This window comes from Neomonachus schauinslandi, chromosome 8 (genome assembly GCF_002201575.2).
Source record: "Neomonachus schauinslandi chromosome 8, ASM220157v2, whole genome shotgun sequence".
Classification (NCBI taxonomy): domain Eukaryota; kingdom Metazoa; phylum Chordata; class Mammalia; order Carnivora; family Phocidae; genus Neomonachus; species Neomonachus schauinslandi.
In genome coordinates, this window is record NC_058410.1 from 47,611,662 (window position 1) to 47,627,630 (window position 15,969).

The 15,969-nt window shown below is 41.5% G+C and overlaps 1 protein-coding gene across 1 annotated transcript; it reads left to right on the top strand.

Moving 5' to 3' along the window:
* Positions 1-2,487: 2,487 nt before the first annotated feature.
* On the top strand, positions 2,488-7,024 carry HS3ST5 (heparan sulfate-glucosamine 3-sulfotransferase 5). Its single transcript, XM_021693623.1, has 2 exons — positions 2,488-2,594; positions 6,094-7,024. Exons 1-2 carry the CDS (start codon positions 2,488-2,490, stop codon positions 7,022-7,024), a joined length of 1,038 nt encoding a protein of 345 aa, XP_021549298.1.
* Positions 7,025-15,969: the final 8,945 nt, after the last annotated feature.

A 15,969-nucleotide genomic window follows, 5' to 3' on the forward strand; every position in this document is an offset into this window, starting at 1 on the left:
ACAAAAGATGACATATAATCCCTATGTTAGCATCATATCAATAAATCTGTGTCGAGTGATGTTCCTAGTAGAAACCTTACTTCATTCTCACTGTGAGCCTACGGAGTAGGGAGGTCAGAGACTGTCCCCACTTTATAGATAGAGAAAGAGAGGCCCGGAGAATCTGGGCAGCCACGCTGAAGATCACAGAGCTACTAAGAGGCGACTGTGATTAGGGGACTTGAACACAGCTTTCTTTTCTCCACCCTATTGCTGCAGTATTTGCATTTCAACAGGGATCAGAGCCCTGTGCGAGAGGCCTGTGGCTCCAACTGTGGACTTCGACGTTAGACATTAACCTTGAGACACACAAAATGGACTCTTTCGGGGCAGCCCTGAATCACACAACACAAGTTGCTGCCTTTGCCTTCACTTCACCTCTGTGCTCAGGCAAGTTAGAGAAAATGGCCTGAGCTTCGCTTTACCTGTTCATAAAGTGGAAATAATTTCCTAGGGTTTTCTGAGAATTTCCTGAAATACCTCTTTTCCTTCTCTTCCCCATTTTACCTACACACAATGCAAGATGTGCTCAATCAGAACCACAGGCTCACCCAGTGCCTGCAAAGACCCATTTCCTATTGCCTCCTCTCTGCTTTGGCTCCTAGCCTTTTCTCTGTCCCCCTCAATGCCTGTGTCCAGCCATGCCAGACTTCCTTCGCTTCTCAAACCACCCAAGCCTTCTTCCCCCTCGGTATTTTTGTGCATGGGGGTTCCTCTGCCTGAAACCCACTCTGCCCTAGTCCTGTCCTCCTTGCTTCTCATCCTCAGCTGTCAGACCAAGTGTCACTCCTTCAGGAAGGACTAAATAGCTTCCTCCCGTTATTCTTTCTCACTGTATCCTGTAATTTTCCTTTGGTATTACAATTTGTAAGTATATGTGAATCCTCTGTTTACTGGTTTAATATCTGTCTTCTCCACTAGACCACAGACCCCCAGTTGGCCACTGTCTCTTTAGCACCTGGTAGAGAATCTAGCATATAAGGCATGTTCCATAAATACTTGTTGACTGTGTGTTGGATTAATACTGCTCTGACCTCTCTCCCTTGGGATTTCTTCCTAAACCCTCCTCACCAGGTCATGTACTACATTCCACAGAAAAAGCATTCCCATGGAGCTCACATCCCTGACCGTTTCTTCATTTTTTTCCTCAACATTTATTTATACATTATTATTAGGTTGCATTCTCTGGTTGTTTTGCAATTACTTCTCCCCTTATTCGTTTTTCAAGGGCTAAAACTCTTTCAGTATCTTTTTTGGAATCCTCCATAAACCTAATAGAATAGCTGGAAATGTTCTTAGTGCTCAGTAATCTCTTGACGAGCAAATGAATAGACCAGTCGATCAGTCCTGGTATATCCCTTTCCACATAGCAAACGTGGAAATACCATTGCAAGAAAACAATTTCTACCCATGGCCCACTGCTGGAGTCCCTCTTCTCGGGTTACTATTTTGAGTTTCAATAAGAAACAAACCATCTTATCTTGAAAGGGGGATTGGATTTACTTTTAATAAGAAAGGCTGAATTGAAAGCTTGCATTTTCCCCCCAAATTTAATAATAGCACTAGTAAAGCCTTACACTCCTCAACCAGCCTTATTTCAGGAATAAGAGTACAAAGCTTCCCGGCAAGCTTCTGTCATGATAGAAGAATGAGACCCATATCACCAAATCTGTGTGAATTCATTGAGAGCCAGAAGGGGGTCACACAGCAGGGGAATCTAGTCTGAGCATGTTTCCAAACCTCAGTCAGTCCAATCCAGGACCGGGCAGAGGAGGCGAAGGGCAACATCAGGTTACTTGGAGCCACTGTCCTCCAATATCTGAGGTCCTGATAGTTGCCACTGATGACCTCGGGGAGTAAAGAACTAGCTTTTGATCTCACCCCCTTCACAATTAGAACAAAACAAAACAAAACAAAAAAACATGCAAGTAAAATATGTCATTGCTATGCCCCAAATGATCACTTACTGAAAAGGAATTTCTACATTTGTCTGGTTATTCTGGAGCAGAACCTTCAGTTTATTATTTGCCCTACTGGCAAACCTCAGGTTACCCAGCTGCTCATTTTATCAGTGTTCTTTGAATGACTAACAGTAACAACAAATATATGTACGTACACACACAGGGAATATATATGTTATAATATATGCATTAGTTCACTCTGACAATTGCCCAGCAGGTTCTGTCTAGTTAGGAGCTTCCCCCTAGTTTAGTATTGGATCTTATAACATGGGCCAGGAAAAGGAAGGCAAGTTTGGGTAAATAGCTGTTACACCCTGAACATTGTCAAGGTCAGTATGGGTTTCTCCATGAAGTATCACTTAATCGCCTGTACTCCCCCTCTGTGGCTTTGTGACAAACCACAGAGCCTGTTAGAGACGCCTGCTGATGAGTCCCCTTCTCTCCCTGTCTCTCAGGCTGCAGAAGTCCCGAAGGTTGATGGAGGGCCATGCTATTCAAACAGCAGGCGTGGCTGAGACAGAAGCTCCTGGTGCTGGGAATCCTTGCCGTTGGGAGTCTGCTGTATCTAGTCGCCAGAGTTGGGAGCTTGGATAGGTAGGTAATTCAACACATACTTATGCCTGTGTGACTTCAAGTGTCTCTTGATTTAAACTTCCTTAGGACATAATCCTGAACCTATCCATTTGTTTTCCTCTCTCAAAATTCCCAAGAAATGTGCTTTTCTGCAATATTGGTTTTGATTTATTGAGCCTTTAAAAGAAAGAGCTCCAAGTTGCTCAAACCAAGGTGTTCGTCAAGATCCATTTGTATTCTGTGTGCGTTGACATTTGTTTTCAGAGAAGGGATAAAGCCGTATATGTTAAAAATGTCCTTTACAAGAGCTCAGTGTGGTCTGTGTGCATCTGGTTGTCGACCTCTAGCCATCGCAAAATAGTGATGCTGTATCTATTTATCTTCATTTTGAAATTTATGAGTGAGCAATGAATGTGCTATTGGGAAAGTTAAAATTATGTATGAGTCTGGAAAGGAGCTCATCAAGTTGGAATCCATTGCTTTGGAAAGATGGCTGCAGGCTTGGGGAGTTTTAACCATGTTAATTAAGTCTGGTTTCCAGGAGCTGAAAGGACCAGATGAGGAGGCTGTCGCTCAGAGTAATTGCCCAGAAAACAATGGAAAAATCCAGGGAGAGGAAATTTATAGAACTAGCACTTGGCTCTAAATAAGCAAACTGTTGAGAGGTACTAACTAGACTTGTAAGAAGTCCCCCCAAATATCAGCTGGCTTCACATTGAGTACCTCTGGACTGTCCCACATTTGGTATGATTGGAAAAGACAAAGACGTTAATTTCTGAAATGAGAAGCTCCCTTCTTTGCCCTTTAAAATTAATTCTTGCACCAGAAAGTTGGAAATATGTTCTCTATGAATTCACTTCCCATTTTCCATGAAAATGCAGCCATACTTAAAATGAAAATATCTTCCTTAAAATTTCCCTTTTCTAATCTATAGGTCTTATCACTAGGTTATTTAACAAATAATATTGCAGTGGTTTTTATTTTCCTTCAGCCAGTGTCAGTTTCAACTAGTAAAGTGAACCCGTCTGATGCTTTTCAATTCAAAATTCCTAAGTGAACTTCCCACTCACTGGTTGCTAACTATGGGAAATGGTATAATCCAGAGCTTGTCACTGACTTCAAGTAGTTCTCTAAAGTGGTACTTAGTTATTAATGAAAAGCCTTGAGGTGGGCACCATTGTCCTGTCCCTGATGGAACTTTTATGTCAAGTTCTTCCCAATACCTTCAGTTAGCTCCCAATCATTTCCTTTTTATTGAGTGATTGATCCAGTGATCATTAACACAGTAGTTATTTAGTCAATGATTCTTTTCATTTTTAACTTGGTGTCTGGTCTCTGATGGGACAGCTTTTGGGCTTTCCCAAAACCTCTAATTTGAGAGTTTGAACAAAATTATGTCTGAAAGTGACACACACTTACTTAGGCCTATCCTTTAGTAACTGAAGACCCTGCTCTCTGGGTGGGGGGCTGAGCTGTCCCTTCCGGTCCTAAGATTCCATGTTTTTTTTTTTCCATGTCTGAGGCCCATGCTCAGCATCTACTCTTCAGGAAATAGAAATAATATGTTTTCTCCTACCATGAGTTAGGAAGTCAAAAAGCAATTGTTCTGCAAGGTATGAGCTGCCAAGGTGGAAGGTAGAAAGAGGAAGGAAGGAAAGAAAGAACAGCCTTTCTAGAAGTAGGGAAATTCTTTCCTGCTCTAACAGGACAGAGATGGTCTGTTTCAGGCTCTCTTGGCCAGAGTTCTGCAAGAGAATTAAGTCCTTACAGAAAAGGATCGTTCTAGATGCATTGGAGAGAAGTCCATCCATTACATTCAACAGATGCTGTAGTGAATTAGGGCTTAATGTTCAACCAGAACCCAAGAAGAGCTGAAAGATGAATTTGTGATATCCCCATCAATGTCACAATTAAAAATATCTTTGACTACGTATGTGTTACTACTTTTATATCTTACACGTAGAGCTCTAGCATATTAATCTTGTTAACAAATTTATAAAAACAAAATTCATGTTTCCCTAAAATATTAAATGTGAACCCCGTTATTTTTTATACTATTCCATATTTTCATGTTTTCCACAATGAGCATGAGTTGTTTCTAAAATCATAAAAAACAAACACCACAAACAAATAATATATGAGTATAGTTTTCCATAAGCATTCTGATAGACGTTTAAACAGACAGGCAAACTCTTTCCCCTCAGTTCTGTAGAATGCCGTGGCATGACAGAGTTTCCCTCTTCCTTTAATTATAAACATTACAGAAGATGAGAATCGTACAATAGGGTCTCTTGGGAAAAGCAAGAGACAGCCTCATTGCCACAGAGAGGGGAACATAGACACGAAATAATTAGGATAGCTAGAAGCTTCAGTTGGAGGATTGGCTTAACAGCCATTTTGACTAATCTTACACCCTTTAGCAAGAAGGCTAAAATGCCTTTTCAGATAAACTTAGGGAAGTTAGAATGAATTTCAGTTAGGTTCCAGACTGTTACCCAAAAGGAAACTCCATATGCCACCCATAGACATTGGTCGTGCCAAATCAAGCAGTAACTCTAGTCTAATATCATTATGATTATTACCACGCCTTTCTCTCTGAAAAAAAGCAGTGGTGGTGGCTCATTATTTAGGGCAATGCTGAAGTGGAAATCCTCCTTTCTGGCTCCATCCATTGCACTTCTTCCTTCCTATGCTTGAGTCCCTGATATCCCTGGGCTTGGCAGTGAGAACCCAAAGCTTCTGGCTCTGCCAAGGTCTGGTTGATTTCTGGTCCCAGGCGTGGGAGGTGATAGACAGCACTTGCTGATGGCGTTGGATTTGTTCCTACATTCAGCAAAGTAAAAACATAATCTCGACCTCTTTAGACAGAAAGAGAGAGAGAGAGAGGCAGAAGAAATAGAGTATTTGCCTAGCTGTCCCCAAGGCCAATGGCAGAAATTCTCATAGAACGAAAAGCTCAGCAAGTGCCAAGATTGGATTTTTGCAGGTTGATGATACAACTAGCCACGGGCAGAGACTGGGACCTCTACTCAGATTAGATCTCAGAGATTTCTAAGCGCCACGTGAGTGCTACTGAGCTGCAAGAAATACTACCCCACGAAACCCAAAAAACATGGCCTCCTAGCCAGCCTTCGGCCTCCCAGCTGAAGATGGTCATCTTTTGCCTTTCGAGTTTTCTAAATGATGTTAACTGGTGAGCTGTTAAAAGGCTATTAGTATGGCTGGTGTCACTTGTCTGTCCTGGACTGCGAACATCAATGCATGCTGTAGTCAATTAAGTGCTTGGCGAATAAAAATTTTAAGGAGCCCTAATAAAAATAATCCCATCAATTATGTGTGCTCCATTTAATACAGGGTTGCTTAAAATAAAATTTCCCAAACATATGTTCATTATGGATTGTAGCAGGCTGGGAACCAGTGGTTTTATTTATGCATCTAAAGTCTTACTCCAGCTAGGGAAGCAGAAAAATGACAAGTTAGTCGCCAGGAGCTTCTAAAAGCCGCTTTCTGTTGCTTTCAGGCTACAGCCCATTTGCCCCATCGAAGGCCGATTTGGAGCCCGCGGCCAGGCCGAATTCCCTCTCCGCGCCCTGCAGTTTAAACGTGGCCTGCTGCACGAGTTCCGGAAGGGCAACATTTCCAAGGATCAGGTTCACCTTCATGACCTGGTCCAGCAGCTCCCCAAGGCCATTATCATTGGGGTGAGGAAAGGGGGCACCAGGGCCCTGCTTGAGATGCTGAACCTCCATCCAGCTGTGGTCAAAGCCTCTCAAGAAATCCACTTTTTTGACAATGATGAGAATTATGCCAAGGGCATTGAGTGGTACAGGAAAAAGATGCCTTTTTCTTACCCACAGCAAATCACAATTGAAAAGAGCCCAGCATATTTTATCACGGAGGAGGTTCCGGAAAGGATTTACAAGATGAACTCATCCATCAAGTTGTTGATCATTGTCAGGGAGCCAACCACAAGAGCTATTTCTGATTACACTCAGGTGCTAGAGGGGAAGGAGAGGAAGAATAAAACTTACTACAAGTTTGAGAAGCTGGCAATAGACCCTAATACCTGTGAAGTGAACACAAAATACAAGGCAGTAAGAACCAGCATCTACACCAAACATCTGGAAAGGTGGTTAAAATACTTTCCGATTGAGCAATTTCACATTGTCGATGGAGATCGCCTCATCACGGAACCTCTGCCAGAACTTCAGCTCGTGGAGAAGTTCCTAAATCTTCCCCCTAGGATAAGTCAGTACAATTTATATTTCAATGCTACCAGAGGGTTTTACTGCTTGCGATTTAACATTATCTTTAATAAGTGCCTGGCGGGCAGCAAGGGGCGCATTCATCCAGAGGTGGACCCCTCTGTCATTACCAAATTGCGCAAATTTTTTCACCCTTTCAATCAAAAATTTTACCAGATCACTGGGAGGACATTGAACTGGCCCTAAAATAATAAGTCATATAACACTATGTGTTGTGGCTGGAGACACAAAATGTCTCCTCTAGATTAAAATATGCACTTTTCTTAGACACAACTATCCAAGTCATTTTTCCGTGTGTACTTGTACATACACAGTGTGTGACCAAATATAAGATCAATTCTTTTTCTATTGAAAAGTTACAAAAAAATAATTCGCTGTCCAAGTAGTTGCATCTTTTAAGATATTTACAAAAAGAAAAGGTGGTGGTATTAGGGGAAAGTGACTTCAGCTCTTCTCAAAGAGTTTAGTCTTCCTTTGAGTCAGAATTTGTCGCCCGCCATTTTCATAGAGTTAAGCCAAAAGATGATGTGTGAAAACGTACCAATGGCTGTGAAGCTTCAGGAAGTAGAAGATTCAGTTATGCATTCTTTTCTAAGGGAAAGCTGGCTCTTTAATTCAGCTCCTGAATTGGTGCCGTGGAAACAGAAAATACTATTTTCTTATTATTCGAAAGAATGTCATATCTCATAAAATTGACATTGTCCCGAAGTTCCTGTGGTGATTTTGCACTATTGTTTTCTCATATAGACCATGGTGTTACTTGTAGCATGTCAATCACACACTGGAAAGTTAAAGTCCTTTTACTTCCATGTTCTGTGTCAACAAAGAGAAATGTCATGTACATAATGTATATTGTTGTAAATACTGGTTTCACACTAAGTAATTCTATTTTGTAAACTGAATATGGCTATTTAATTTATTGTGAAAATTAAATTTATTGTGGTATTTAAAAATGGAATGGATTAAAATTACTCTCTGTGCAACCTTTTTTTTTTTTTTTTTTACTCATTTTGTTTTACACACCCCCTGCTGGCTCCCCAAATTGAAGCTGTTTATGTGCATATGAGCGCGCTTGGAAATAGGTGCTTCCCGGTTGGATTTCTGTACCCTTGTGAAAATGTTTTTATGAAGTGAGGTTGAGTATATTAAAAAAAAAAAATCTCAGCCATCTGGAAATCTAGTAATAGAGCCACCTCAAAGAATACTAGTTTTTCTGCTACAACTTTGTAACAATTAATTTACATGCAGTTTCTGCTGTGTCAGGAGAGAGACAGAAATACTTTAACATAATCAAGGCATAGAAGAATCAGTTTTATTTGAACCTCTAATCAGAGTCAGACCAGTCGAGAAATTAAATAAAATAAGATTAGGAAACGTGTGTGGCCTCTGTACTGAAAGCGGCTGATGCTTCAAAAATGAATACAAACTCCCAGAACTGCCTCTTTGAGATGAAAAAAAAAAAAAATCAGTCTGCTCAGAAATGATCAAATGCGTAGTGCTGCTATTACTAACATAAACATATGGCTCATATTTCCATCCAGAGAAATTAATGCTAAATTGGGTGAGTGCTAACATCAGATACACTGTATCAGGCTTAATATAATTCAGAAAACCGTGGAAAGAGGTGTCAACAGCAGCAACAAAAAGAGGGATTTTTCGCAGTCATGGCTGCCTATCCAGTAGAAAATGTTTGAGGGAGTTTTGCTCAACATCACACTGAGAGTGCCTAGAGAAATCAGCAAATTACAGTGGGTTCCCTTTTGATTGTAGTAAATGTTGACTTTCCCCATGAGTTGTTTCTCCTGTCCAGTGATTTGATGGTGAACTTCTCTAAATAAATAGCCCTTTCCCCTCTGGTTCGGTATATATTCCTTCTCAAGTGACACAGCCTTAGTGATCATCTCTCCCATTTCAGTTAGCAGCGATGCCGTTCTCTAAGCATGGGATAGGCATGATGGCAGCACACGGTGACAGGCCAGCTCCTCACCTATCGTGCAGTGACCCTGGAGAGAGTGTCTCGGGTCTAGGTGCCAGTCCCTTCTCCCGTAAGCCATGAATGAAATCAAACATAATGAATGTAGCATTAGATTTCCTTGTGCCTCAACTGTCAGCCAGCAGTTAGAGTAAACTCTGAATACTGCGTCCAAGGTCATAATCACATGCTGTCATCAACTCTAGAGCACTATGCGGCTGATACAGTTTTATACCAGTAACTGTGAAATTATGCCCCACTGGAATACGGATGTTTCCGAAAGTCAGCCTGGGTATTCCACCAATAAAACTGAAAAATGGCAGTCTTTTGCTAGACAACTAGAGAAGTTTTTCTAAAACAATGAATAGAAATTTATCAGTGATCATCTTTTATATTCTAAATTTTTCTTAAATTTTGCTGCTGCTACCAACAATATAGATCTCAGAGTTTATTCAAAGATTCTGTTTGACTTATACTGACTTTTCTAATTCGTTATTTGGGGCTCAGGGAGCCAGTATTTTTTCATCACGCTCGGAAAAAAAGCTCTGTGATTTCCAATTGTTCTGCTCCCTGAATAAGTTTGAGAATTGCTTTAAACCTTGGAGCCTCCCCACAGGGACCTCAAGCAGAAGGCCTGGCCTGGGAGGATGCTTTGGAGGCAGGTTTCACCGCACTGAAAAAAAAAAAAAAAAAAAAGCCATGGCCACTGTTGATTGAGCAATGTAGAGAGAAGTAAAAATCCTGTAACTTAGTAGCGTACCTCCCCTGGAGGTTTAAAACCTCCTTGTTTAGAAAAACGTGTCCTGTTGTCATCAAACAGGCAACAGATCTCTAGAGAAATCCTCAGCTCATTACGTTAGCTCTACCAGGGCTCTCTTGAATAAGTTATTCCTTTTGCATTATGAAATCTCTGCATTCTTCCTGGAGGCTTGGTGGCACCATACGGCTTTGTGAAACAGTTCTAACTGCAAAGAGAAAAAAAAATTTAAGCAATGGTGAAGTTGCTGCTGAACCAAAAAAGCTGAAATGACACCGGTGATTTTGGAAGCCAAGGAATGCTGATTATAATGTACACAAACAGGAACAAGAGTCCCGAGGGGTCAGAGAAAAAAGAGACCTACAAACCCAGAGACACACATCCCCGGTTCCAAGTCCATCCCCTACTCAACCTGAAATCACCTCACAGAAGCCCTCAGTTGATGAAAGCCTCACTTTTCCTACTAACTTCACTGCCGTATAGGAAACATCTAAGACATTAGGGTCCTTACTCATGTATGAGAAAGCAAAGGCATGTGAACCATCATAATCACATCTGATCTTAGATTTGGCACCTTTTATGTGGAGGGACCAGCAAGAACCATCACTAATTGCCACTAAGGCTGACGGCCTCACGAGAGCACTGTTTGGGTGCCGCGCCTGGTAGAAGGGCCCTGTGAGGAGCGATACGTGGGACACGGTAGGCGTGTTGCTGCTAAGGGGAGGTAGGAACCCAGGACAAGGAAAGTCCAAATACCAGCCCCACCAATAAGCTTTTGCTTTCTCCAATTAGCAGTTAGCTAAATTGGATTGCCTTCATAAGCCTAATTTGAGAATTTTCTAGGGATGGAGAATTTCAAATGATCGTAAATAGTGTCTTCCTGCTGAAGTCTTTTGTACTTTTTGGCACACTCAGCAGCCATTCTCCACTCAGGAGAACAGTCTACAGTGTAAGCAAAAAAAGAAAACTTCACCAAAAACATTCCCCCTAAAAATGACTAAATATGGCAAAATCTTAGCAATTTGGGCTAACAAGGTGAAAATATAGAATATCTTCAAGCAAACTCATTGCAATTATTCCCAAGTGGATAAGGTGCAAAACTGTACTAACAATATACTGAAAAATACCTAATTGCATCTGCTTTATGAAATAAAAGCCTCTTAATTGGCATAATTTTTTTTTTCCAAATTGGTGTTACTCAAGTATTTCAAAACAGTCTGTTCTCTTAAGCAGGTTCCTCAGGCCCCCTAGCATCTGTTTATCAATTTTCATAGGAAGCCTTTCCTTTAGAGCAAGGCCAAGGATGAAATTTAGGCCCAAACAGGATCATTCTGTAAGGTTCTAATGCAGGTGCCTTATTACACATGTTACAAATACAAATGCAAATGCACTTTCAAAGATTTCTTTCCAATTACATTGTATTGTACTTTTGAGGAATAAGAGTGCTATTTCATAATGATTCAGAACGGGGTGGGGAGTTGAAGAGGCAGAACTGAACGGACAGCAATAGGCGTTCCCATAGAAAGCCCCTGACTGGGAGCCCAAGAACAAGTGTCTCTTCTCCAAAGGCAGCTCGGTTGAGAAGAAATACTCCGTCAGGCACAGCACGTAGGCAGCAGCAGGCTTGGTGCCTGATGGGCCAACTTCTCTCCCTTCTGAGTCTGTGAACCGCATCTGTCTACCAGGGCTTGGGAGCTGTTGGTGAAAGGGCTATTGTTTCCAAACATACATGCCGCCCCCCCCCCTTTAAAAGCAGTCCACCACGAGGGTCAGGGGTTCCCCGTAGATTGCTAACTCTACAAAGAGCCTCCACCGTTTCTGAATGCACAGAATTCGGCTTCACACGTCCTTTTCAGAGGGATGCGGCGTTGCTGGCTTTGACGACTGACAGTGGGAGCCATGAGCCAAGGAAGGCGGGCAGCCTGTAGAAGCTCCAAAAGGCAAGGAAATGGATTTCCCCTAAACCCTCCAGAAGGGAACACCTGTCAACACCTTAACTTTAGCCCAACGGAACTTGTGCTGGATTGCTAAACCTACAGAAATGTGAGAACAAGTTTGTATCGTTTTCAACAACGGACCTGCGGTAATTTGGTACAGCGGCCGTGGAAAACAGCTCCAAGAAATACGGAGAAACAGAGTGCTCGCCAAGTGCTGGCGTGTTTAATCAGCTGATGCTGATCATCTTCACAGGGTGATGGGGCAGCAGGCATCGGTCGCAAAGGGCCTTTCCAAACAAAGCAAGCGGAAGTCCTGAAGGACAGGGGTAGGTTCCCGAAGGCGAATGCAGGCAGAGTGACCCTTGAGGTGACACTTCCCTGGTGATAAAAACCAGAGCAAGTCTCACTTCTTCTGGGACACTTCAAGGGGTAAAAAAAACAGTTTAATGGTAACTTGTAGAGAAGTTTATGACAAGGTATAGATTATGTAACATTTTTTAATATCTTTAACATTAAGGTTTGTACGCTAAAAAGAGAAAATATTTCCTGTCTTTTTACAAGTCCATAGAATCTAGCCTTGATCCAGAATATCTGAAGTCTCCAAAGATCAGAGCCAGGAGAGTTGGTCTTTTCCAAATTGGTCCCAGGCCATTTTGAGGTCCAAATGGCCTCAAAAATTGTTCTGTAAGGAAAACAGAGACCTGAGATTCTTTCTCCTGGGATTAATGAGATTCAGAGGCACTTATTGATCACCTAGGATGTTCCCAGGTTCTGAAAGATCTAGCAAACCATTACTAAAGGTCACTAGAAAAAGCCAGCATTAGAGGTGTGACCAGAATGCAGCCCTCCAGAATTCCAGCCCAGGGCTGCTTGTCAAGAAGTCTCTAAATGGTTCTCTTTATTATTTATGTCTGCCTACTTCCTAAAAGGATTTGAGGTGGTGATTTTCTAATTAAAATTTGTTTCTAATCTCTTTCTAATCTTGTTTTATTGGCTGCATTTCAACCCTCTTGTACTTAATCAACCTTGAATAGTAACGTGTATTGAGTCTGTATAAAAATATGAATTAGCATTAAAATTAAAATGTACACACATTTAGTACACATGTAATATGTATGGGCATATTTGTATTTGTAAGCCTGTTGAAAGAAGCTAGTGATAATGGTTCATTATGGGACTAATCAAAACCATTCTTTTGTTAGCGATTACCTATCAAATTTGCACAGCTGCTTTTTAAAAATTCCATTCCAAAGGTGTCACAGTCCAGCCAAACAAAGTGAATATACGTAAAGAAAATAAAAACTCGATAAATTAATATTTCACATCAACTGATCTGGAAACAAATACTTTGATAAAAGAATACAACTTGCCTAATTAAAGTGTCGATACCTCGAATGTAAGAAGTTTTAATGGTAGAAAGACACAGGAAGTATTATTCATGCCACCACTCTGTGCATGTGCATGGACACACGTGTGCATGGGTGCGATTCTCAGCGATTCTGGAACAGTGTCTCATCCCCATGTGATTATCGCATTACTTTGGCTTGATCACCACCCTGAGTCTTCCTCCTGAACTGTATCAAGTTTCTCTGAAAGCACAATTAAATTTAAAGATAAATTTAAGAACAACATGTTTACTTGGCATTATTATCTGTAGCTGTTGTGTTTGAGGCACTAATGTAAAAATAGTGTGAAATTCGTAGGGACACAGACCCATGCCTCAAGCTCTGAGAACATGGAATTGATAATTCCCTCCGGGCTCCTGAAATGTCTTTGGGAACTCTATGCTAAAGGTTCAGACAGCACTAAAAACAAATGGTATTTGAGGTGAGTGGTCAGAATCACAAGGACAGAATGGGCCCCAGTGCTTTTCAACTGCAGCCCCATCATGGGAAAGACTACAAAGGGAGTAGACACCCACCGAGTGTTATCTGTATTTATACACACAGACTAACCAGCTGAATTCAGCCACACAAACCCTTATTTTGAACAGTGTGTTAAATTGGCCAAATTATTGGTGACTAGGGGATCATCTTCAAAAAAGTCACTTTAATCTTTTCAAGTTCTCCTTCAAACAATGTCTTTGAAATATTTACAGAAATAACTTAAAAATTCGTTATATGGGGCCCCCCGGGTGGCTGTCAGTTAAGTGTCTGCCTTCGGCTCAGGTCATGATCCCAGAGTCCTGGGATTGAGCCCCGCATCTGGCTCCCTGCTCAGTGCAGAGCCTGCTTCTCCCTCTGCCTGCACAAGCCGCTCCCCCTGCTTGTGCTCTCTCTCTCCCCGACCCCTCTCTGACAAATAAGTAAATAAAATCTTTAAAAAAATGTTTTTAATTATTTATGTGAAATTAATTATTTTTCAGTCTCTTTGGCTGGCTCGTGCCCCCCATGGGTCCCAGCCTCTGCAACGTGCTCTCAGAGCATTCCCAGAAGTCCTCAAGAGCTTCTTAGCTCCGCTGACAAACAAGCCAACCAGCACCACAGCGCACCTGTCCGGTATGGAGGTCTCAGCACCACGGCCAACTTTGCTGGGCAGTGTGGCATCCCCGGTGGGCATTACCACAGCCTCCACATCCCCAGTGTATGAATGTATATGAGGGGGTATCCTTCTATTCTTCTGTTATACCACCTTTTAAAAAGTACCAAAACTTTCCTATGGGGTTATCAACAAAGCAGCTCTTTCCATCCCTATGTTCAAAATCCACCCTCTCCATACAGCCAGGCTAGAGCAGAAGACAAATTTGGGCAATAGACACTCTATCAAACTTAGAATCTCATGATAAATGATCAATAAATATTTGTGGATTGAATGAATAAATCCTCTTTCATTACAGTGATGGGGGCTTCACTGCTGCACTATGTTTGCCTATCTTATTCTTCCACAAGAGTGAGTTCTCTGCCAGGAGAGTCTAAGTCCTCTGTGCAAATAGACCTCTGGTGGCCAACTCACCAACAGCAGTGGACATATTGCAGGCCTTTGCTGGGCTCCCAAATGCCCATTATATGTTTAATGTACTGCAGGATAGAAATGTGAAGGACCGGGTGCCTGGGTGGCTCAGTTGGTTGAGCGACTGCCTTCGGCTCAGGTCATGATCCTGGAGTCCCGGAATCGAGTGCCGCATCGGGCTCCCTGCTCAGCGGGGAGTCTGCTTCTCCCTCTGACCCTCCTCCCTCTCGTGCTCTCTGTCTCTCATTCTCTCTGTCTCAAATAAATAAATAAAAAATAAAATCTTTAAAAAAAAAAAAAAAGAAATGTGAAGGACCAAGGGCTACCTTCAAACTCTGTTCCCTACCTTCTCATGCCAGGCACCAGTGAGACAGTTGAAGTCACTTCACTTCTTCATGCCCTCCTAACATACAAATGGTGAAGCAGTAGATATCAACTTTTATTTATCTAAGAGACCTCGCCCCTCCATAAATGTGGATCTCTAAATGTTCTCTATTAAACTGCTAGGTTTTACACTTAATGAAGCATGAATTAAAACTGTGAATTTCAGAAACAATAAACTAATTGCCACGTTCATCATAGTAAACCATGCTCTGAGTATCATCGTTTAGGGGATTATAATATGAAAGGTGAGCAGCTCAGTTCACTGGTGGTATAGAAATAAAGCTCTTCGGTGTTGTTTTTAATTACACTTGACTTCTACCTTTTTGCATGTGAATGCACCTTAGTCTGAGAAGGTGCAGACACAATATGATGGACAATATGATGGATGAGATGTAGCCAGTTCACAAGCCCCCAGAGTACTGGAGAATAACAGGGATCTACATATACACAATAACTCCCTCGTCATCAAGTAGGAGAAACACCTACTTTTATTTGCTTTGACATGTTTAGAAAATCATTAGTAGATATTAATGAATTATATTAATTGAATTAATTGAAGGCCCTGTATGTACAAGGAAAACAACCAAATGATAGATGATCTACTTATTTCTGCTTATGGTGAAAATACTTGCAAATTGAAACTGTCGTTCTATGAGTCTAGCTGATTCTTGCATCTCAGTTGATTGGGTATATCATACAGACACGAGCACATCTTTTGGGAATATACTTTGGCGAATGAATGATTTTGGAAAATTCACTAACTGAAGAGGCCGCAGCTGTGAACAGAAGAAAAATCTTGACCTGAATATCTACCCAAGTCAAACAGAACCACTCCTGTCAGGGCACGATGGGTAATATGGCTAATGTCGACCCACTGGGGTGCTTATTTCAGTATCTCACAAGCAGTCTGGAAGAGACCTAAAAGAAACGTGTATGTCAGTTCCTACCCCTCGTAGTACAGATAGGCAGGCAGCCCACGTAGAGAGCCACTATTTTCTATTCTAAAATGTACATGTTGACTTAAGTTGTCTTAATAAGTGCAGCATAATTAAGAGAATGGTGTCTTTGACATTTCTTCTATATCAATAAGCAATTTTAGGACAAGGATTATGACATCTACATCTCCCCATCC

Coding starts and splice junctions, on each gene's coding strand:
- HS3ST5 (XM_021693623.1), top strand. CDS start 2,488: ATGCTATTCAAACAGCAGGCGTGGCTGAGACAGAAGCTCCTGGTGCTG. Junction 2,595..6,093: donor AGAGTTGGGAGCTTGGATAG/GTAGGTAATTCA, acceptor TGTTGCTTTCAG/GCTACAGCCCATTTGCCCCA.